The sequence below is a fragment of the Diabrotica undecimpunctata genome, chromosome 6 (assembly GCF_040954645.1).
Source record: "Diabrotica undecimpunctata isolate CICGRU chromosome 6, icDiaUnde3, whole genome shotgun sequence".
Lineage (NCBI taxonomy): Eukaryota > Metazoa > Arthropoda > Insecta > Coleoptera > Chrysomelidae > Diabrotica > Diabrotica undecimpunctata.
In genome coordinates this window covers 107,366,501-107,392,206 of record NC_092808.1, presented here as the reverse complement: position 1 = coordinate 107,392,206, position 25,706 = coordinate 107,366,501, and the positions used below count along the sequence as shown (strand labels likewise).

The 25,706-nt window shown below is 32.7% G+C and overlaps 1 protein-coding gene across 3 annotated transcripts in view; it reads left to right on the top strand.

Moving 5' to 3' along the window:
• sev (receptor protein-tyrosine kinase sevenless) overlaps positions 1–25,706 on the top strand; it is a 231,028-nt gene that overhangs the window by 174,409 nt on the left and 30,913 nt on the right. For all 3 annotated transcript variants that reach the window (XM_072535084.1, XM_072535083.1, XM_072535082.1), the window contains exons 11-20: positions 706–1,205; positions 2,827–3,013; positions 3,160–3,480; positions 5,018–5,190; positions 6,454–6,849; positions 9,150–10,016; positions 15,229–15,631; positions 20,757–21,106; positions 22,580–22,814; positions 23,967–24,209. In XM_072535084.1, the coding sequence (XP_072391185.1) occupies positions 706–1,205; positions 2,827–3,013; positions 3,160–3,480; positions 5,018–5,190; positions 6,454–6,849; positions 9,150–10,016; positions 15,229–15,631; positions 20,757–21,106; positions 22,580–22,814; positions 23,967–24,209 (3,675 nt within the window). The remainder of the gene's footprint in view (positions 1–705; positions 1,206–2,826; positions 3,014–3,159; positions 3,481–5,017; positions 5,191–6,453; positions 6,850–9,149; positions 10,017–15,228; positions 15,632–20,756; positions 21,107–22,579; positions 22,815–23,966; positions 24,210–25,706) is intronic.

Genomic DNA, 25,706 nt, shown 5'->3' with positions numbered 1-25,706 from the left:
ATAGTGAAATGGGAAATTTTTTTTGTAAAAGAAACAACAGAATGCCGTCAGAATAACTAAAAAATTGTATGAAGAATTTTCTTCATTTCATGAAGAAAACGTGAAACGTGAAAGAAAAGTTTTAGCAAATTGGGTACGGAAGGAATTCTTAGACATCTATTTTTTAGAATTTAATAGTTTTACTGTGAATTTTTGTTTACTGTTTCGTCTGCTAGTGTCGGTTTTGAGTTGGTTCTATAAATATTTTTTATCAATTACAGCCCTTTTTTCTTTTTTTTAAGATTTAGCATTATCTTATCATTTTTTGGATATTCAGGTTATTTTCAGGATACTCAAATTCAAAAATTAAGTTAATCAACATATTGTTGATATATTGTTTTATTTAAATATTGCAAATATTGTTTTATTTAAATGTAATTTGGATAAAATTATTTTATGAGATTCCTGTATGACGATTAGACTATATACTTTCGTTTGATTAAGCGACTAAACGTAGTCGGGAATGCATGTTACATAATACTTTTATAGTATATTTTATATGTACAATTTTATGTAATTTTATATGTACAATGAAAAAGTATGTGCAATAGCTTCAACAATGAAACTAACGTTTTTACATTTTGTTTTACAAAAAAATATTAGTTATTTTTATTTTATTGCAAATAATTCATTCTGTATAATCTACTTTTAAATTTGCGATTTTAGGCAAAGGTGCTTGGCAAAATTGGTCCTATGAAATTTCAATAAAAGAAGCCAATACAGATCATACGGTTATCCATAGAAATATAAACAACACGTTCTTTACTATTACAAACCTTAAAGAAAATACGGAGTATATTCTTAAAGTAGCGGCTTACACCAACTCTGGAAAAGGACCATGGTCATCAGATTTTCGGGGAATCACACTTAATTCTTCAAAAACGCCTATTCTTTTATGGTCAGCTTCTGAGGGTCTGCTAAGGACAAATGCGGCAGGAGAAAGCTTAGAAATACTTATTGACAAAAGTACAATGAAAGATTATCACTATACAGACATTGCTCCATATAGGGATCAAATTTTCATGGTGACAAATACATCTTACGTTTATTGGTACAATACTACGTCAAAAAAGCAAGGGCGTTTGGTAGATTTGGATTCAGTTGGTAGTATTGCTGTAGATTCGATTGGAATGAAACTCTACTGGTCCAATCCCAAACAACAATTAGTAAGTGATATTATATTTTAAATAACTTTAAACGCATAGCAACATTCTGAAACTACTTTCTTGTGGCATTGTTAAGTTAATATTTTGTTTTTATAAGATTAAGCCACAATTATTAGTTGTGATTGTGATGAAAATCACATTTTTAATTAACTAATATTTGACATTTCGATTTCCACTCCGGAAATCGTTCTGTACAAATGATGTAGAAACGTATATAACCAAAGATTTTGTTATTGGTTATGTCATTTCAAAGTTGACGTGTCTGATCTGGGTCTTGTAGGCCAATAGCCCCTAGTGACTAAAACACATTTGAGGGTGGTGTTATTACCCTAGGAATATCAAATTTGTGTAAAAATTATAATGTGTTTTGTGTTAGATTGTAGATGGTGTGTTTGACCTGCTATTACTCAGCCATTGTTGGTATATTTTTGTTGTTGACTACTTCTTTTAGTATTGACGGACGAACCAAACACGGCTACATTCTACAGATGGGTTTGCTACACATTTTTCTTCGTTAAGTAAGATGAGGGCTGCGTTTTTGATTTTCCTCTTTTTCATGTCTGTTCCTTTCATGATTATTGATGCATCTTTTCATTGTGTTAAGTGGTCTTGCTGTTTTTCCCACGTAGAAATTCTTGCATTCACAGGGTATTTTATAGATGAAATGTTTTATCTTTCTTGTGTGTTGTTGACTTAACCCAGGATGAACCTCCGTGTGTTGGTTCTTTTAAATGTTATTGTGTGTTGTACTTGTTTTCTATCCTCTTCAGTTTTTGTGATAAATCTTTTACACATGGCATTCTTGTCATCTTTGAGTCCCTTCTTGTTGTTTCTGGTTTGTTCGTGGTGTCGTGTTGTTTTCTTTCTTCGATCTTGTGGAATTCCTTTGTAAATGACAGTGGGTGGTCATTTTTAGTCAGAACCTTTGTTAGCAGGTTTTTCTCTTCCTGAAATCCATTTTCATTAGAGCAGGAACTTCGTGCAATATCAGCCTACAAGATCTAGGTCAGGTCTAAGCTTCATTCTGCTCATTTTTTAAGCGTTTTGTAGGGGGGGTAGAATAGTTCGTCGGATCGTGATGTATGATACATCACTAGAAAGGGGATGGGGTAGCGAATATGTTGAGACAGAAAACACACATTGCGGCATTGTCAAAAGGTCATTACATCATATCTCCTTTTTTTATTGGTCTGATTGGAGCGTGTGATACGTTAAATAAAAGGGAAGCATATAAAAATCTATTAAGAAAAAAAAACGAGGCGGCAATCAAAAGGGCATTACACAGTGTCTTCATTATTATTAATGAATATACAGTTACATACCAGATGTCATAGGGCACTGGGGATAAAAATAGATTTACTATAAGACAATTTTCATTTATTGACTTAAAGAAGGCCTCAAGATAATATTATAGGTTTCTGTACCAAAATGTTTTTATTAGCTTTGCCTATGTTGAATAGAAAGCATTCAACCACATAACTGTTTACGTTTCTTATACGGAAACAATACAAAAGAATCGTTGCTGAGCTCAAAATTTAAAATGTTTTAATTTTATCTGCCGATAATCCCACACACATATATTACTACTGATAATTATTGATAACCTCTCATTTTTTTTCAGATTTTACGTGGAAATTTAAATGGAACAGAACAAGAACCACTGTTAACAGTTTTAGCTAAAGAGCTTAATATCGATTCAGATAAAGCTTATCTATATTGGTCCACTGGGATAAAAGTTGAATGTGCCCATCTTAACGGTGTAGAGAGGTTCGAATACCATGATGTACAGTATTTTTCTGGAAAACAAGGTAAATAATAAAAAAGCATTTTTATTTAAAAAAAAAAAGATTATCGTCTTCTAAATTACTACTCTAAGATACTAATTCTGTTAAAGTAAAATAACCAGATTGAAAATTTAATACTTCTTCCATATGATTTAATTTGTTCGTTTCAGTTATGGGTCTAACATTAGATTTTGAACAGAAATATGTTTATTGGATAGTTAGAGGATCAGAAGGATCAAACTTGTACAAAGGTAGAATGAAGGGTCACTGGGATAACGAAGTTCCCTCTGTTGAGATTATATCAAGTTTGCAGAAACCTAACATCCAAGGTTCTTTATGTTATTTTCATAAACGGCTGTTGTGGTTACAAGACGATAGAAATGCAGCCATAAGTGATCTGTCAGGGAAAAATATTGCGTCTATAAATGGAAAATCTCTACAAGGATTACACATGGTTTATGTTGTCGATTCCTCCTTATACATGTTACCAGGTAGGTATAAATATATGTAAATATACTGAGTGACAAAAAAAGTAAACACCTAGGTATGTTTATTAGAATTCATTAATTTTTACATATCGACTTATCTTGCCTTGAACAAACAATTAGTAAGTACTGTATCCACTGTATCCGTAGCCACTCATTTTGTATAGTAGGTCTTTATGCCAGACTTCAGATATCCAGAAACGCTGCCCCTGTGTACTGTTTGTCGTTAAATCCATCTATTCTCGCAGTCTAAATTCTACTTGTAATTCGCTAGAATATTCTGCTCTAAATCCGAACTTAGCTTCTGAGATTAGTCCTATTTCGTATGTTTCAGCTTATAGTCTGCTCAGTATTACTCTTTCTACGATCTTGCTAACTGCTGGCAGTAAGCTTATCAGCCTGTAGTTTTGCAGAAACGTGGTATTCTTTCCTGGCTTCGAAATCATGATGCCGGTTAAAACTACTATTGCTTTTGCTAGTAGAAACAGAGCTTTATTTGAAATTACATCTAGACCAGGTGCTTTTCTGAGTGAGGTATTTCTAATTAGTTCGTTTATTTCTTGAGGAGATAATATCTCTATATTATATGTGTAATTACCTCCTCTGGTTCTTCGGGCATTTATTTTCTTGTTGTTTTTCGACTTCTTCAATGAAGTTTACATCTTCGTCTTGGTGATAATTTAATGTACATTCTCTCCCGAGAGTCCTTTTAATCACCTCGGATTTTCCATCTATGGAGTAGACAATTCTATTTTCGCCATGTAGTATAGGTATATGTTTTCTATCATTTCTTAGTATTTTTTGTAGTTTTCATATGTTTTGCATGTTTGGCCCTTGGTCTTCTATTTCTTTGTTTTCAGTTCTCTATTTAGTTGATTTGCCCTGTTTTGTCCTCCTGGTTTCTTGTCCTTCTAGCTCCCTTTTTGGCTCTATTTTCCCTTATTATGTCCTTTATTTCCTGGTTTATATCTCTAAACCTTACCATAGGTATAGCTATTTCTTCTTCAGTAGGGCTATTTCTAAGTGCTTACTGTACAATGTTTTTGAATTCTAGGATACTTTCTTCTATTTCTTGTGGATTGTTTTTCACTGGGACGTTGACTAGTCAGTTCTTGTTTGGCACTTTTATTTAGTTTACATTTATCACAATTTATTTTATTTTTATCATTTATCATTTACTTATTTTTATTGTTAATTATCTCACCACAGTTTATTTTTTCGCAATTGACATTACTCGTTCATATACTTTTATTGGCGCCAAGGCTACACCTTACCGCCAATTTAATGTTTATCGACAAAGACGCTACCTGTTTTGGGTTAAGTAACAGCCCTTATTTCGTACACATGTGTTCGTCTGGGTCGCTGTACCAAGATTCCTGAATACATTATTTACGGGACTTCATCAACGATGCAACGTGGCAATTTTGACGTGGTTGTAACGAGGATGTTGTAAAATAAGCTTTAATATAAACTATAAAAAAAATTTAATTTATTGATGAAATAAATAAATTATGTCTTGATTAAATAATTAATTTTTTTATAGATCCATGGCTACAAGTAAACGTTATACCCAAAATGATAGAAAAACGCTCAGTGAAAGTTATTGGATCATGCGAATCCTTTAATATAACATGGGATCCTGTATCGAATGTCAATTATGGTACTGTTTTTTATGAGATCCAAATAGTTAACCCACTAAAGAATAATGATTTAACTGTAAGTAAATGTTTCTTTTTTACCATTTATATTTGTTGACTTTAACATATGCAGACTAGGCGTTTCGACAAATCATCAGTAAAGCTTGTAACTGTAAAGTTGTACAATTTAGTCTAGGGACCAGGGCTGTTTCGTGGCCGATCAAAGTCCACGGAGTTTCAGAGTGTATTCTCAAGTATTTTGACCCGCTGAATTCGAATTTCAAACTTGCTTTTGTGGAATTGCGTTTTTACAAAATGCAATTTGCCATACAAGTTTTAAAGTACGGCTAGACCGTATAACTATAAGAGTTATGCGCGAAGTGGAATAAAATAATTATATACGCAAAATGTACGGTTCAAACTGCAGAGGTCAAAGGTAAAAATACACTTAAATGGCTACCTTTCTACTTATTATATGCCAATAACATAATTTTATAAAATATTATCTGTGTTTAATGAAAGTATGGAAAATAACATAACTAATTTGAATTTATGCATTATTTGTCAAATAGATAAACCTAATGTTAAATTACGCACTACAGAAAATGGTCGAAAAAAAAATTAGAAATTTTGAAAGCATTCGAGAGAACAGTGTTTTTTACCGATTAAAATTGATTTCGTTAGAAGGTAAATTGATATAGGAAACAATATATTGACGGCGAAGGATTGCTCTAAACCTATTTTCATCTGGCATTTTTTTTTTTTGTTATGTACTATCTTTAATGGGAATGAAGCACAATTTCAGTTAAAAATACGTTTAATTTGACGTTTTGATTTTGACTACAAGTAAAAATATTAATTACCTTGTTTAATTTTTAATTTCAGTTTTAAGAAAGATTTTCGAGGTAGAAATCGAAATGTCAAAAGAAACGTATTTTCAACTTAAATTACAGTTATTTCCATTAAAGATAGTAAATAACACAGGTTGTACCTAGTTTTATAGTGTCAGTGAAAGTACCAACCATTTTTTAGTCTATGTACTCCCTGAACTTGGACCTTGATTGAACATATCCGGAAATTGCTAGGGAGGGTAGGGTTATTAGGTATTAGGGTATTAAGATTATGACTTCTAGCTTTTTAAAGGATCTAATAATTAAAGGATCTAATAATTATTTAACATAGATAGAGAAAAGTAATGATAACGCCGTAGCACTATCAAAAGATGAATTTAAATTTATTAAAATTATACTTAAATTAGATTATATCTTATAGACATCTCCAAATAATGTATTATTTGGATTACTGTAAAAAATATAATTTAAATATATTTTGAATTTTTTAGGTGGTAACAACAACCATTCCGACAATCAAATACTGGCTCGAAGTAACGCCTTTTACACCCATTAACGTAACTATAAGAGCATTTACTTATTGGGCTTCATCACCTTTGCTTCATACTGAAGTCATTTCGCCATCGTCCACGCCATCTGCTCCTTTAAACTTACGTACTTTTGTCGAATATGATGCTCAGTCTTCCTCTGAAAATCACTTTGCAACAATAGTTGTGAGGTGGGACCCTCCGGTAAACCCGAATGGGATTTTACAAGGCTACAAACTGAGATGTTGGTTTATGGACAGCGAAGTTGAATTGGATTTATGTGATAATGTGATTAATAGAGACAATGAGACTGAGTACAGATTGGAGATGATAGAGAATTCAAAAGAGTATCATTTTGAGGTAATTATTTACATACATATTATCTATATTAATGTCTTAATAATAATATGCAGATAAAGAACCATGATAAATCATTGCGGAGTCCATGAATACTTCATATGTTTACCTAAAAATTCCTTATTCGGCACGACGCATTAATTGTATCGCCGCAAACTGTGTTTAGTAAAGTAATAAAATTTTTAAGTTTACTTTTTGAAGCAGTTGAATTTGTGCCACCGAATCATAAAAAAATAAAACATTTTAAGCCACTTTTGGTGTATTTTAAATGAAAGTAATTTTTATGTAATTGAAATTTATTTTCTATCATTTCGAAGCAGGAATCTTTTGGGGAAGGTATCTGCGAGAATTTCCAAACTTAACATTTGGCGACTGTAGTAGGACTTATATACGTGGTAGGAGTGTGCATAAAAGGTGTTTGTCGTAAGGCTTGAACAAAGTTAATCTTTTTAAGCTAAAAAAGAAAAAATGAAATCAGATAAAAAACGCAGAACAGCGCTTCGTAGTACATGTACTAAGGTTACTAATGTTTTGGACAGTTTTTTTAGCTGAACCGGTGTATACTCGACTCTGGCAGCAAATTAGCGTACAGTGGTAACTTTTACAAGTAAATTACAATGAATGAACTTTGTGGCGTGGAAAGTGCGATACTCAAAAGTATGTTCGAAGGAGTTTCTGAAGAAGAATTAATCAGTGAGATGGAGGTAAAGGATAAATAATGTTCAAGGTACTATGAACTTAAGTACAAATATGATGGCATCAATTTAAATTACCTCCAATCGAGTTCAAGGAATTTAATGGAAGCTTGAAAGTTGAAAGATTGGCTTTCCTTTTGATCGCAGTTTAAAGTAGTGCATGATGATCTATCAATTAATTGCAAAGATCCTCCTAAGTGCCTTCTCTGTTGAGGTTGGCGATCAATATGGCAAATTTTTCTCTGTTCTTGGCTTGATGAATTAATTCATTTCCTCTTGTGTGGGTCCAATCTCTGATGTTTCGTAGCCAAGATTTTTTCTTTCGTCCTATGCCCCTTTTACCTTCAATCTTGCCTTCTAATATTACCTGGAGCTACTCAAATTCTCTATGGCGCATTATGTGTCTTATATATGACGTCTTTCTAATTTTGATAGTATTGAGCAGATGAGGGCGTGTGTTCATTGCTCTCAGTACTTCTTCATTCGTAGTTCTGCTGGTCCAGCTTATTCTTAGCATTCGGCGGTACATCCACATTTCAAATGAATTTAATTTGTTGACGTCATACTGTTTTAATGTCAAGGTCTCACAGCCATATAGTAATAGAGACCACACATAACACTTTAGTGTTCTCAATCTTATTGAGACTGATAGCTTGGGGTTACAGAGCATTTTACGCATATTCATGAAACGATAAGATAGCTTATTTGAGACAAGTCACTGTGGAGGGTAGCAAGGCCAGACGATTACTGGAGAGTTTTCCTGCAGTAGCCGAAAATTACTCAGATTATTCAGAATTTGCAGTCTAGGTTTGGCAGAGGATCTCCAGATTGACGTATACTTTGGAGAGCTCTTAAAGTTAATTTTAAGTCAAGTTTCTAGTAGTTCTTGTAATATTTCTGCACTTTATGATATGATTGAAACTAAACTTCGTTTACTTGAGACCTTAGGCATAACTGCTGACAACTATGCGGCAATAATATATCTCCTTATTAAGTCATGTTTACCAGAAGATATGAATCGACTATGGCATAGATTTTCACAGTTTTTAAGACCTTCTGGTTCCGTGTCCATGGAGAATATCAAAGAGGTTACAACTTTAAAAATAAGATTGAAGTGAGAGTTCAAAATAAACAAAAAATTGATTTAGAAAGGATTTGGTCTACCAACTGAAAATAAAAATATATCAAATGACCTAAGTATATAAAATTACGTAAGCAAGGAACGGATGGGCGTTTGCTGCTGATCAGTTCCTTGGTTGTATCATAATAATTTGGTTGTAGTTCGCCTTCAGTTCATCGAGAGTCTTTAATTTTAATGTCCAGGACTCATCTCCGTAATGGTGGGAAATATCAATATAAACTAATGTAAGATAACGCCTATTCAACAGTCTACATAAATGGATATTATATGAATATTGTCTTTCGGTCAATATTTTATATGTATGTTATCTTTACATGGAGTGTTTAAATTTGTATTTACGTAATTAAATTTAATATTTATTGTTACTTTATTATCAAAGAGCATTTTTAAACCAAAATAAGAGAATATAAACCGATATTTTATTAATAATTAACAATCTCACTAACAAAGACTTTGTAAAATTTTAGGTTCAGGCGTTTACCAAAATTGGCCTGGGGGTGAAATCGCCAGTAACATCGGTGAACACAGCACACGAACATCCAATACCAACTCTTCTTGTAGCTGCAGAAAATTCAATATACATAGATGATATAGATCTTAACAGAACTATTGCTTTAGTGGACAGTGTTACTGAACCTAAACAGATATCATACCTTGCTAAAGAAAAAAAGATATTCTGGATTGACAAGAAAGGGGAGATGTTTGAGCGAAACATGTTAAGGAATGTTCAAAGTAAAATTCATGACGTAAGATCTGATACTGATGGATTGACGTTAGATTGGATAGGCAGGGTGTTATATTATATTCAAAAAGTGGATGGTCATAATAAATCAGCAATTTTCAAAGTTGATCTCAACCAAGATTTCTTGGAGAGTGTGAAGGTTTTAGAAAGCGAAGAAGGTTTTATAACAAGACTAGAAGTTTCTCCTTTTACCAAAGCATTGTACTGGATTGAAATAACAAAAGATTCAAAATACAAATTAATGCAAAGCGATATTTTCGGAAATAATGTTAAAAACTTTTTTATTGATCATAAAACCGCCCCTAACAAACCATGCAATTGTCCCTATAAACCAGAAATAGGTCCTTTTTTTACTCTTGATCATTCGGATATCAACGCTCGACCAAAAGTAATCTTTTTGGATATCTATACCCAAAATCTCATGTGGTCGGACAAAGATGCTGAATCGTGTGGACTATTAGCAGATTCGAACTACATTAGGGATGGTTTTCCTCTTACTAATTTAGAAGCTGATTTTGTCACACTATATTGGACTCAAAAAGGAGTACTGCATGCCCTAAATAGGAAGGAATATAAATTATTTACAAAAGAGGTAAATTTATTTAGTTTTATATTTTTAATATATTAATTTGTGAATATCTCGTTCTCGTCATATAAGAATTCGAAAACTCGTTTTTTTTAAGTTTTTTAAGTTGAGTATATTTAAAAAAATCGTGTTTTGCAAATATGTTCATAAAATAAAAAAAAATTATTAGTTATCAATGTTGATATGTTTAAACCAGTGACGTAACAAAGAGGGGGCTGGTCCGCCCAGTGCCTCTGATATATGGGGGCCTCCAAATTGGTACAAAAATTAAGAAAATAACGAAAAAAATTTCAAGCATATGAAACTACGTTCTGTTACATAACAGTAAGTAGGTATAAAGTTTACTTTATGTTTCCTTTTATAAAAAAATAGTAGGTACTGTAATATACGTTGCAGTTACATAAAAAACTTATTTAAATACGGTATAGCTAGCCTCTATACTCATATAATATATCTGGCTGTATAAATTCCCAAATAGTAAAACGATTGTTTCTTAACCGAACCATAATTTTCCGAATAAAGAAAGTATCAAGCGGACACTGAGATGTTTTATTATCATTTTGTTACAAACAAAGAAACTCTTGTGCGCGTGAACACGAAAAAAGGTGTCCCAACATGAATACTCTGAGGACCACCTGGCAAGCCTAGAAAAATGGAAAACGCTTGCCTTATATATAAAACTATTGATGCCAGCAATCAAAAAATTATAGAAGAAGAAAAGGAAAAATTGAACAATCTTTTACATTGTCTTTTTGGCAAAACTCTGTTCCTAGCTAAGCAGAACCTATCATTCCGAGGTCATAGGGAAGGCTTGACTTCGGAAAATAGAGGCAACTTCCGTGAACCTGTTCACCTTCTTTCAAATTATGATCCTGTTCTAAATGAACATGTTTTACGGATACATTCTGCTTTAAACACTGTAACTTACTTGTCTCCAATGATACAAAATGAACTTAGAGATTTGCTGAGCAAGAGTCTCTAGCAGAAAATCATTTCTGGTTCTTTTTGGTAGTACTCCTGATGTTTGGCGCAATGGCGAATTATCATAAGGTCAGACATCTATCTTGTGCGGCATGTAAAAGCTCGCCAGTGTTATTTATGCCTGTCCAGTTCTTTATATTTCGTAGCCACGACATTTGTTTGCGACCTACTCCTCTCTTACCCTCAATCGTTCCTTGGATAATCAGTTGAGGGATTGCGTATTTTTTGCCTCTTGGGATATGGCCCAGATATCCAATTTTTCGTACCTTGATTAAGTTGAGTAATTATCTCTCAGTGTTTGCCTTTCTTAAGACTTATTCGTTTCTCACCCTATCGGTCCATGGTATGCGGAACATTCTTGGAAAGGTCTACATTTCGAAGGCCTCCAACTTGTTCATGGAGGATATTTTTAACGTCCATATCTCCATGTCGTATAATAATAGGGACCAGACATAGCATTTCACTATCCTGTAGCGAAGATTGAAGGAAAGATTCCAGTTACATAGTAGTGGTTTAAATTTAATAAAAGTGATGTTTCCCACTTATACCAAATGAGTGAGGTAGTGAGATACGTTTTTGTTACCGAGAATGTTAAAATTGAAGTTAAGGAATCTTTTTGACGATATTTTATTCTTACAGGAAAAAATCACTAGACATAACCAATGTTATTATAAATGCAATGGAACAAGATAGATTGAATCTACAAGTGTCTATGATAACGAAGTCGCTATGTCAGGCATCCATACGGGTGTCCAAGTAAGGATCAAGGAAAAAATAGCAAAATCATATTTCATATTTTGTGCTTTATGCAAATCATTCTCTCAATTTGTGTATAAGTTATGCATTTGCAATCAACCCTAGCTATATAACGTTTTTTGCAACTTTAGAAATCGTATATAATTTCTTTTCGTCCTCTCCACATAGATGGGGAATTTTATTGGAAGTAGTAGGTTTATCCTACATGACACTAGAAACAGCTACATGACACTAGATGGAGTATGACGAAGCTGTGAAACCTATTTTGAAGCATTTTGGAAAATTAGATTAAGTTACAGAAAAATTGTGCGACGCCAAAGAAAATATTAACACAAGGGGCTCTGTTGAAATATTACTCTCGAACATTTCTGACTTTAAATTTTATAGATTCCTTTATTTATTTGGCAAGAAATAAACAGTGCACAGAGGTATTTACAGATGGAGAGTTTGAGCCTTGAAACGTCGTAATAAAACTGCAAAGTTTGAAAGTATTTTTGAAAGACGGTCAATATGAGTTGGTCACGAATTATCTCCAGTTTACTTCGGAGAAATATAAGAAAATGAGAATCTCTCTTGAAAAAAAAAATAGGAGATGTTTAAAAAAGATAATGCCTGGAGAAACAGCCGAAGATGCCAAACTATCGCTCATAGATGAAACTAAAAGATCTGTGCTTGAATGTTTAGACAAGCTTCAACAATAGCTTTAAACTAGAATGCAAAACATGGAGACTGTATTCGAAAAATTTAAAATCAAGTATTTACTCAATCATTGTCACACAGAACTTTGTGTTTCAGCTGAGAAATTTAGTGAATCCTTCGAAGAATTCGATACGAAAGAAATTTTTAATGAGATCAAAAGACTTCGCTACCATATAAAATCTGCAAGAATAAATGGAGAGGCCAGTAATTGGACTACATTGAAGATGGCACAGTTTATTCTTGATATGGATCTGATGGAATCTGTTAGAAATGTCTTTGTTGCCATAGAACTGTTTTTAACAGCGTGTGTTTCTATTGCTTCTAATGAAAAGAGTTTTTCAAAATTCAAAATCATAAAAAGCTATTTACGATCCTCGATGAGCCAGACCCGGTTAAATGGTTTGGCAATGGTCTCGATTGAACGTGAAGTAGCAAACGCCATCAACTTCAAATATGTAATGAAACAATTTTCAGAAATGAAAATAAGAAAAAAGTAAAATAAAATGAAATAAATTGAAGTATGAATATTAACAAAATATTCTTGTATTATCAATGTTAACCCTTACTTTAGTTTATATGACGAATAAAACCAAACCAGATTAATTGAACTAAAAGTAATGTCTATCATAGCATAGATATAAATTTGATTATATTTTATCTTTAAATTTCAAACATATATTTAGGAAGGTTCCTAAATGGGGGTAAGTCATAGCTTTTTTGTTATATTGGGGATGGGCGTCTCCTCGGTTACTTCCACCCCGGGGCTCCTGAATTGTGATTACGCCATTGCTTTAAACAGAGTTAGCTTAGACTGGGTATGAAGACGATAGCTGTGAAATTACAAGTTGGCTGCCACAGTTTTTTAAATACAATTCTAAAGTCACTAAAAATACACTACATCGCAGGTTAATTTACTTTCACTTTTGAGCATTCTTTAGTTTAACTTAAACGGGGCTTTTCTACTATAGATTATATGAAAACAACATGAATTCTCATGTTGTTTTCAAAACATGGTTTTTTGGCTCTGCAGTCATGATGGTTGAATAAACCGTAGTAATAGGTCCAAGAGATAAGAAATATAACGTTACATTAAAAATACTTACTTTACCCATAATTGTCAGGATAATAATCAAAGCTCACTTAAACTCAACACTCCGGCTAATAAAAATTTACTTTATAGAGAACCCTTAATCTTCAAGGGGAGTATTCTCTTAGGAAAATTGCTTCTTCCTTTCACAGGTTCAAAAGGAATCCAGTAAACAATAAATATTCTTTAGGGGAACCACGTATTCATTTATCACCCTGTGAATAGCTCCATATTTTTAAAGGTATTTAAATAAGTACTCAATATTAAGACATAAAAAAAGAATACAGCCTGTGGTAAACTAAATGTTGTGTCATAAAAATAAAACAGTAACCTTCAAAAAAACTGAACAGTTTATTCATAAAATTTTTTTGCCTGATCACTCGATAACTTAATAATAACTCGTTATGTTATTAAACAAACGAAATTTTTAATTTAATTAACCACACTGACTGGAATTAATACATTGATGTTGTACTTAACTGAATTAACCCTTGCCAGCGACATGTATCGTCGCAGTCAACTATATGAAATGTTCTCAATTCATGAACCAAATTGTTCAAACTATACAAAATATTTGGTTCTCGAAATTAGAAATAAATCAAATCCCAAGGAACATCCTCGATACTGGAATACCAGAAATACCCATAAAAATATCCTGGGATTTTCCCATTAATTTTCATAAAAATATCCTCAGAGAGGAATCTCAACCTCAAATTTCCCAGAATCCAAGTTACCGGTAGCAGATAAAAATCCAAAAAATAACATCAAGGCAATAACGGCCTGTAAGTAAAACATAGGCATTCGCCCTGAACCTAACTGTGTTATTTCTACAAGAGAAAAACCAACAATCGTTATCACGCAAAAATAATCTAAAAACAACACTTAAAAATCGCCGTGGTTGACACGCAGAGCTAAGACTCGAAAATCAGAATGTTTGCGATTTTATATCGACAATAATAATTAGACGTGGCTACTGCTCCCATAAAAATGGAGTGTCTATTTTAAAATCTTAACGAAATACTTTTAAGAATTGAAATTGAATTTGACTACAAATTAAGCGTGTTATATTAATTGTAACAATAAGCAGAACATTTAAACACAGTATCACATTAGTCCATTAGTTAAATGGATCTGAAACCAAAGACGAACTTAAACCTAACAATCTTAGGGACTGGCGAAAACCAAAGGCAGTACCTTTTAACCCAAAATTTATACCCCGTATTTCAGCTGATCACGTTCCAATCATGTTGATCACAGTTATTGGATTTTTTATTGGATTTATGAGTTTCGACTACATATATCATTCATTACATATAATATCGCAGCTACAATAACAATAAATATTATCTAAAAAATAAAAACTAAGAATTAAAACAGTGAAACCTCAGACACCTTCAGATACCCATGAGTGATTCAATTTGGATGGCAGCCTATTCCAGTGAGTTTGCCAGTAAAAAAGTAGTAGTTTCTAATGAAGTGTGACACGATTACAGTAACGTTTCACATATATGTCCTAGTCAACCATATCGTATAAACAAAAATACACGGAATTGTGCTGGTATATACAAGACACTGTATCGGATGTGTGTGTGTATGTGTGTGTGTGTTGTAGTAGGTAATCCCAAAAGTATTAACGGTCATCAGTCATCTGGACAAAAGAAATTTCAAATCGTTAAATAAAATTAAATTTTTCAGATCGACGTTTCCGATATCATTATTTACGGAAAGCATATTCAACCTTACCCACCAGGAAGATGTCTCAGTCCGAAACAACACAACAACTACACGCTTTCTTTAAATTCTAAGTCATTCAATTCGTTAATACTAACAATGCCAAAACCGTCTGTTCATGAAGACTGTTCCAACATATCCATGGCTAGCATAAAATATATGATATACTACAGCAAATATGTTGATGGATTTGATTGTTTCGAAACACGGAATTGTTCGGAGCTGGTAACTTTTAACGAGACCCAAATTATTAACGAACTGAAACCGTATACGAGATATTTAGTAAGAGTTTCCGTTAGCAATTACTACAGTGATGTGCATAGGATTATTATTGGACCACCGAGCATATTTCAAACTTCCCCAGGAGGTAAGCTATATTTTATTGTTTTATGATTACATATGTTATATTTTATTTCTCCCTGCGTCCTTCAGATTCTATCGCATAAGTTAAGTTAGAGAGCAACATGATTATTTTCTTTGGTAATATTAAGATTTTCACTGAACTTAAAGCAAACCATTCTCTTATAATTCGTAATTAGGATATTAACACCACTTAGATTTCGTTTTTCCGATATTCAGATATATTAACTAATATATTAGATTTGATCTCATAAGAAAAGTTGAAGAGCAACATGATTATTTTCTGTTGTAATTTTAAAATTTCTGAATGTGACACAGATCTGAATTTTATAGAAAAAATGTGTTGTCTTTCCTTTTGACTTAATTTTATTGTCTCTTGGCTTTAATCTTGACTGCCAGTAAAATTTTGATTTCTGAAAGAAACACGGATTTGATTTCTTTATAGATCTTAATACCGCCTGGTTACCGCCACATGAGGAAACTGAATTATTGTTGTAACGATGGAAATCATTACCGGACTAAAACCACTCCACTGTGAGCTCAACATAAAAAGAACTGAGCGTGCATAGTTTTCACGTACTCAGCTTCTTTTTGGCCACATTATCACATAATTAGATACACCCTAGAATTTGAGTAAGAACGTACTGTAAAATGAATGAAATGTGCAGCTATAGCGATTGAGTGCAAATACGTAATCAGAATCCAGAACCGTGTGTCATAATAGGTAGAATATTCTTTATACCTAGTCTAATTTTACCATGTGCTCTCAAATATGTATTGTTCTCAAAACAATCATGGTATTGGCTGTTAAATATAACGGCCTTAAATGCGTTCCGAGAACAGAGGCTCCTTAAATGGGGCAGGTTTGCCAAGAATCTCCCGATCAGCCAGAATCATAAATAAATACGATAAGACACAACTGTAAAAAACTTGTCCCATTCTCACGATATTATTGATGCAACTACAAACCCAACCACAAATGTAAATGTACAAATGTATGCACCCACACAAGACTAACGAAGATTATATTAACAAATTCTTGTTACGTTAAAAACAAATTTTAACGGTTTTTATTAGGATAGTACTCAAAGCTTTACTCAAACTCGACACTCGAAAAATTTATTGAGAACCCTTAACCTCTAAAGGGAGTTTTCTGTTAAAGAAATTGCTTTTTCCTTTCAGAGGTTCAAAAAGGAATCCACCAGCCAATAAATATTCTTTATGAACGCCAGATATTCATTTATTAACCTGTGAATACCTCCACGTATTTAACTAAGTACGCCATCTTAAAAACCAAAGAAAAACAATATACCTAATTTAACAGTTTATTACGAAAATCTAATTTTATATTTCAGAATATCTCCAACCATACAAAATATCTGCAGATAGGATTAAAAGAATCTAAAAACAATACTTACCAACGCAACGCCTTGTTGGTTTCAAACACAACTAAATGTGGAAATCGGAATATTTGTCATTTTATATCAACGAAAATTGCACGTGGCTACTGCTCTCTCATAAAAATGGAGTGTCTATTTAAAAATAAATTCGAAATATTTTAATTGAATTTGACGACAAACAAAGCACGTTACATTAACTGTAACGTTATATAAAGAATGAGAAAGAATAATAGTACTTACCTACAAAAAACACGAAGTGAATAATGCCATGGGATATTTCAGTACGAAGATTAGCGAAGTATAACAGAAACATTACATGGTGAAAGATAGTCTAAAGAGTGAACTAAAAATCACAACTACAATTTTTAACATTCCTAAATTCGCCTGTACAACTGGAAATCATCAGTAGATACCCCTGAACGAGTGGTCCTAAACCAAATAGACTACATATGTGTACCGATAGATCATAATATTTTGGTAGGAAAAAAAAGATAAATTAAAAAAATTGCAAGGGTGAAAAAGCAAACAGTTGTTATTGATAGAGAAAAGATGGAAAATAATACCGTAAATCAAAGAAATAATCAGCATAATAGAAGAAAAAATAAAGTTAAAACCAAGCAACAGGGGAGGTGTTCAGGAAGACTGAAAGAGAATGAAAAATATATTACAAAACATTCTTCTTCTGCGTGTGGCTCATCCTTTAAGGACATTAGCGATCATCACGGCCCATTTTACTCTGCCTGTGGCAGTTCTGAAGAGTCCTCTTGTTGTTTTTCCACTCGAATGCTCTAAATTTTTCAACCATGACGTCATCTCCCCGGTCCTTGTTTTCCTTCCAGTTTCCCTTGTATAACCAATCGCATACTTACGTTTTTCATTTCTTAGTATGTGACCAAAGTAGCTCATTTTTATTTTCGTTTATTGTGTTGAGTATTTCTTTTTCTTTTTTCGTCTTTGTTAATGTTTCACGTGTTGTGTCCATGATATTTTCCACATTCTTCGATAACATCACATCTCAAAGCTTTTAAGTCTTCTTTCAGTTGCGTCTGTAATTGTCCAGGCTTCAACTCCATATAAAAAGGCAGAGAATACGTAGCATTTCAATACTCTAGTACTAATTTCTATTCCCAGTTTTCCATTACATAATACTGCTTTCATCTTATTGAAAGCGCTTCTGGCTATCTCAATTCGTCGTTTAATTTCAAGAATTCGATCCCATTTTTCTTTTAGCTCATATCCCAAATAATTGGATCTGAGTACTTTCTCTAAAGATTTTCCTTTAACGTAGATTGTTTCGTTTAAAACCTTGTTCTTAATGACAATCATGATTTTTTTGTGTTCAAAGCCATTCCATATCTCTCGCAGTACTGCCTAGTGCGATCAACCAAAATTTGCACCCCTTCTTTGCTGTCCGCAAGGAATATTGTATCGTGGGCATATCTGAGATTATTCACTAGTGTTCCGTTAATTGATACGCCTTCATGTCTTCTAGTGCCTCTTTAAACATCTCTTCTGAGCACATATTAAAAAGTAGGGGGAATAGGACACATCCTTGTTGTACTCCTCTTCTTATACGTGTCTCTTTAGATTTTTTTTTTGGTCTACTCGTATTGTGGCTTTCTGATATCGGTATAAATTTCTAATAATTCTCACATTCTGATCATCTATTTCTGTGTTCCGTAATATGTTTTCCATCCTTCTGTGTTGCATTTTGGTCGAAGGCTTTCTCAAAATCAACTAGACATAGGAATACGTCTCGACACCGTTCTATGAGTGTTTGGACAGTAAATATTGCCTCTCTAGTTTTTCTAAGTACCAGTTCGTTTCTTGTTATTCTATCGTCTAGTTTTATGTAAACACGTTCATGTATCACTCGCAAGAATACTTTTAAAACATGGTTCAGCAAGCTGATAGTTGTATATTCTTCACATTTCATTGCATTGGATTTTTGGGTATTGGGATTAACTTAGATATAAGCCATACTTTCGAAATTTCCCCGGTAAATTTCATTGAATAATTCTACTAATATACTAATATGGTTCTCTGTTAGTAGTCTTAAGATTTCTGAAGGTATTTCATTCGGTTCCATAACTTTACAATTTACATAATTATAATGCTTTTGCAATTTCCTCTTTGCTAATTGTAGGTTCATTTCTACCTCTTGGTTCTATTGTCTCCATTCTTTCGTCGTCTTCAAATAGCTCTTTTATATATATTCGTCCCCTCTATTTATTTTCTCTGCACTTTTAATTATTATTTTATTAAACTTTGATCAAATGAAAGGCAAATATCGAGCACAGTTTATTGACGAAAAAGGCGAGGCTACATTTTTTAAAAATTTTAAACTGTTTATCCTCGTTTAGTGTAGTGTAATTGTACAATTTTATGTTTATGGCATTCTCAACAGATTGTTGAATAGGCCAAAATTGACGAAATTCCCCTGAAGATGCTCTAGGAAGCGAAAGTACTTGAGCAAGATTGAATTAATAAACTGTGCTCGATATTTGCCTTCATTTGATCAAAGTTCACTTATTCGAGCATTCAACCTTATATCAATATTATTTTATTGTTTTTGTCCATTATGTTTTCAATAACTCTTTGTTTGTATATGTCAGCTGTTTCTTAATTTTCCTGTATATGTTGAAGCTGTCAGTTTGTTTTTCTAATCTTTCCATTTCTGCACATTTTTCTGATAGCCACAATTCCTTCGCTTCTTTGATTTTCATTTGATTGTCTTATTTACGTTTATGTATCGTTGTTCGTTTTTATTCTTGTAAACAAAAGATCAAGGAAACAATATTAAGTGTATTCAAAACAAGAATTAGGGAATATTAGAGAATAAGGGTAGATAACAGAAAAAAAATTGAAGCTATAAGACCAAAGAAGAGAAGTCAGAAATAAAGATAGAAACGAATATGTACAAGAAAAAAAAGAATGTAATGAAGATCACATTACGAGGCGCCTTTAAAAGTATAAACTCTTGCGTCTAATCATAAAAAACAGGGGTAGACCAGGTCCTAGTAGGAGAAGAACTTGATGCCTTAAAAGCTTAAGACATTATTACGGAAAATCGACACCATTTTTATTTAGTGCTTCTATCAATGAAGTCATAACATGCTCATAGAACACAGCGAATATGGTACACATATATATGATATTCAACAAACGATAATAGTCTTGGAACTAGAAGAACCTAAGACAGTTGCTGATTTGTTGATAAAGCTTTTTAAAAGTTAACTAGAGAACCTTATTCCTATATATTTGAACTTTGGTACCTATATATTCAGTTTTATTGTTGATGACGGATTTGCATCTTATTTCCACTCCATCTTTTGCGCGGTCGTCCGATACTTCTTCTGCTGATTGGTGACTTATCTCTTGCTATTTTGACGACACGGGTCTTCTCCATTCTGCTTATGTGGTTATTGGCCCTGTAGATTATCTTATACTTCGACCTTAATTACTGTTCCATCTCGAAACGAATTAGGTAACACCATGTTAATTCGTTAGTAGTTCATTTTTATTCTATTTTGGGACCCGTTGTACATTAATTATTTTATTCATTAAAAAACTAAAAATAAATACATTCTATATCCTTGTTTAATTTTTCCCGGCGTGAACTTAAGACTAATAAAAATCACCATTTAATTTATTGAACGAAAATTAGTTTAATTAATCCCTGTATGCTATTTTATTATCCATATTTTTATATTCCTATCAATAATATTTTAGTGCCTTCCAAACCAAGGAATGTATCAGCTATGGTACTCAGTCCGAACTTGGCTTCAATCACCTGGTTACCGCCAGAGGAGCTAAACGGAATTATTGTTTACTATGAAATTCATTACCAGACTGAAAGCACTCCACTCGGAGTTCGACATAAAGGAGAGCTGAGTGTAAATAGTTCTCATGCACTCAGCTCCTATCTGACTACGTTGTCACCTAATGAGACGTACACAGTTTGGGTAAGAACGTACAGTGAAACCAATGAAACGTCCAGCGACAGTGATCGAGTGCAGATAACGACGTATCCAGAACCGTATGCTTTGACTTTAGAAAATACAACAGCCTATGATATGCAGGTAAATTTTTTAATAATTTAACTTGAATTATAAGAATTAAAATTTTTAATTTACATGGAATACGTGAAATTTTCTTAGTGTTAATTATTTTAATCTAGCACATACTACGTTTGCCCATATCTGTAATCACAATGCCTCTACAACAAATGTCTTGTTTTATCAGTTGTTTATTATCCTAGTTATCCAGAATTATCCATACGGCCCACACTTCCTCTAAGTTGAAAATTCACTTATCCCAGATACCTACGGTATCAAAAGGACTGAGCTCTGGTGGGATTCTTTCCTTGTTATCGAGCCTTAGGTGACTTGGTACTTCGAAGTATCTCCCAAAAATTTTCTTACGCATCTGGATGTTGAAAGTAGTATCGCTTTCTGCATGGTCTTATAGAGACGCTCATTAAGGCCCAGCTGTTTCATTTTCCGTAGGAGGAATAACTCCAGTAGTAGATAGAATAATAGTTATCGTCTGCGTACTTCTCATTTTCCATTTTCCATTTTCTCCTTATTTATATTTCCAGATTTCTGTACTTGACGATCTTTTCGTTATATTTAACACACAGTTTAATATTGTTAGGTATCGCCACATCTATGAGTGTTGTTTACCTAGTAAGTTTATTAACTAGTAAGAGATCCGGTCTATTATGTGTCACTGGTTGATCTGTGAGCACAATGCTCTCACAGTATAGCTTGTCGTTTTCAAGAACTCTGTCAGGGACGTATTGATAATACGGGAGATGGTCGGTTTGAAAAAGTCCTACTTTGTTAGCTAATTCTTAATGAATAATCTTTCCTACTGAGTCATAGCATTCTTAATAATCATTACCGATAAACGCCTGGAAATCCTGATTAGCATTTGTCGTTTTAGACCTGAGGGTCTTTGACAATATATTTCAGGGTAATTTTTAATTGGAATAACCTGATCCTGAATGGCAAATAGGAAACCTTCTATCTCGGGAAACATCTTTCCTGGTGTCAACCAATATTTCTGCGCTGTATTGTCGACATATTCTTGACTGATCTTATGTCGCCCACGCAGAGGTTTACTCATCCAGGTGCGAATTTTTTCTTGCTTAGACAGGTGGTTTATGTGCATTTCTTGTTCCCTGAGTTTAAGCGGCGTTGTGTCATCTTCTGTGTAAATTGCGCGATGTAAAGTAGTTGTCTCAGCCTGAGTCTGAAAATAGGTTCTTAAGTTAGCAACCTGCTTATCCAATTGCTCACCTATGTCCAAAAATTTCTCTTTCCCCTAGACACCACTTTCTAATACCAAATCAGTAGCTAAGCGTAGAACAGGCGTGCATTATACAAATTTTTACTATTAAGATATGACCGATTTAGCAGTCTTACTCTTCGTACGAACTCGGAAGTTAGTTCGGTTTTATTCTATTTTTTTTTATTTGCACAAAGTTTTTAATAATTATATTTAAACTATTGTACAATTATTATAATGCATAATGGTTTCGTTGATTTCAGCTATTATGGAAACCTACCGAACATATTGAACTGTATCACATTGAATATTCCTTATTAACAACAAGTGAGTGGCAACAAATTGATACGTTTAATAAAAAGAGTGACAGTGTCTCTATTGACGTATTTAATCTTAAACCAAAAACCCATTACAAATTTAGATTAAGGCTTATGTACGAAGGGAACGATGAGGAGTACATTTGGCCAAAGGATTCCAGATTCACTTTTGAGACATTAGGTAAACATTAAAAAAAAATTTATTTATTAATAAGTATATGTCAAAGAGGTTATAGAACAATTGAGAAAATGTAACATTTGTTTCTTTGCTTCGCATGCTGAAGCAACGAATGCAAGAGCATTAGTCGAATGTTCTGCATTCAACAGAGTTGATTGCATGTATACTTCATTTTAACTATTCCTGATTTGGAAATGCAGTTTTATGGTAGAACATTTTTCAGAATATCGATATATTTTTGTCTTATTTAGTTTTGTACAAGTATTTATAAAAATAAAGTGACTACTTCAACAAACTTCGAATACAATAAAATATAAAATGCAAATGAGCAAGCATTAAAAATTTAATTCTGACTTGTATGCCTTAGAGTCGGAAAACATGATTACCTATACTTTTCTATAGATAAATAGGGACATCTAGAAAATATTTAGAAACTAGGGAGAAATAGAAACACACACATTTATTACCTACCTAGATAAATATGTCGAATTAGATAGAATCATCATCATCATCATCATCACTACATCCACCACTTCTCAAAGAAATTATAATTGCCTCTATTGTTTCTTCTAGTTTTTTTTTCAACTCTTTTTGGAGTATTCTATCTTTTACCTTTATTTTTTGGTTATTAGCCAATCTAAGAACTTTTTTTCAGTTACTGTTATGAAATGGTTCCATAACTACAACAGAATTTATCGTTAGAAAATGTAGCATTTTAATTTGCTACGTATCTGCTCTCGTAGAGTTTGAAGCAAATTCTAACAAACCTTTATAAAGAAATCCTTTGTCTTCTCCAATATGAGTGATAATTAAACGACAACTTTTATTCTTCTCCTTAAAAACACCAAAATAAAAGTTAGTTTCAATGGACCTGAAGACCTTTGATTTTGATGAAATTTTCCAAGGCTTGTAAAATGGCTTCCTAATAAAGGTTCAAGAGAAAAATTGAGGCAATCCCAATCCTTACCTATTTTGGAAATTTTAATTTAATCGCCAATCAAAATTTCTGCTGTTTGGTTCCAATGTGATTCAAGAACCTGATTTAAGCGTAATTACTATAATGTTTACTTATTAATTAATTAAATTCTTTCCTTTGAGTGATAATAAATGTTGAGTGAAATATTTATGCGTTATTTAATGATTTTATTTTTGTAGGAGATAGACCAAGTCCACCGGGAATACCAATAATCCAGTATGTAAAACCAAATATTTATAAAGTTCTATGGGAAGCTTCTAAAGATAACGGTGCTCCAATTGAAATTTATAAATTAGAAGGCAAAGTTTTAAGGTATTACAGAACTAAAAGAAGTACAAATAGAACTGTTCCTTTCTTCAATACTTCTCCTTCTATTGAAATCGAAGATCCTGACCAATGGACTACTTATTATAACGGAACAAGTAAGTTTTATATCATAATTTTAAATAGCTATATTTGTATCTAACACTTACTTGCAACTACCAATTTTTTTAAACCTATTACTCTAATAACCTAAGAATTAACCACATTTTTTTATTTAGTTTAAATACTTCGACAGCTAAGGTCATTGGCACGGTACAGTTGATTTATTCTAAGAAATTACAAAATAGGTATTTAATTTTATTAAAAAGATTTTGAGGAACTGTAGCACTTTGGTGTATTCACTTAGATAGTTTAGAATATCTGCAAGCGATGTCTTCAAGTTATTTTTCTGGGTAAAGCTGGTGTACTGTTGGCAGTCCGTTAATATATCGACGCTTGAAAGGTAAAACAGCTAATACGCCAATTGTGAATTTTACAGGAGAACCGTTTAAAGTTTGAAATTTTGAAAAAAAAATCATAATTTTTGTTGTAAGCATACTATCTTGACCAATCTTAGGAAAATAAATGTTATATAGTAGAATCCTTTTATGCTATAAATTTCTGAAAGAAATACTATCTAGTTTTAAAATTAATGGCGCATTATACAAAGTGATTCTTGAATGCAAACAGGAGAAATGTATTATAAACATAATGCATTATATAACCAGGTAACTGAAAACGGCTAATTTACCAAATATGAGTAACTTTGTGAGAAGGTGAAATGTTTTATAATGTATTTATGTTATGAGATGCATGCTATTAGAAGTGTCTTTTGTGAAAATTACAAGAATATAAGTCATTCTCGGTTTAAATTCTAATATTATTGTATTATATTTATTGCATCATTATTAGATATTCGAGACATTTTACATCAAAAGACGAAAAGAAATAGTTCAAGTTAATGGAAAATACTTTATTACTACGAAAAAAAAAACAAGTCAGGTTTTTTGACAAAAACAATAAAACACACATCAGCAATATTAAAGTTGAAGTCCATCTTCTTCGTCAGTTTCTGGAAGGACATCATTTACACTATTACCTCTAGGTAGATTTAAATATTCATTATGATATTGCAAGGGTATTACATTCGAGTGGCACAATTTGTTCAGATCGTTATATTTTTGTTTGGAAATTGACAAAGATGTTGGATATAAGTTGCAATTTGGTGGATTCTTTACTTTACCGCTGATTTGTATGATCTCCTCTTGAGCATCTGAAGCCATTGAAAACTTTGCATACATCTTAGTTGGTTCAGACTTCTTGAATGTAGCGACTCTTATTTTACTTATTTTTCCTGCAAGATTTCCTTTAAAATATTTGTCTGATATGTCATCCCATGAAATGAAATCTTTATGCAACATGGGGTGAACTGCATAAGGTTCAGGAATGTTACGAGCTAATTCAAAAACAGTTGGCCATTGTGAAGGTGCCCAAATAATATGCTTAGCTACGCTTTTTTCTATGACAGAATGCAAGCTGTCAACTGGCATGTAGGAGTGACCTGGCAGAAGATAATTAATCTGGATCACATTTATATTTTTGCAGGACATCAAGTT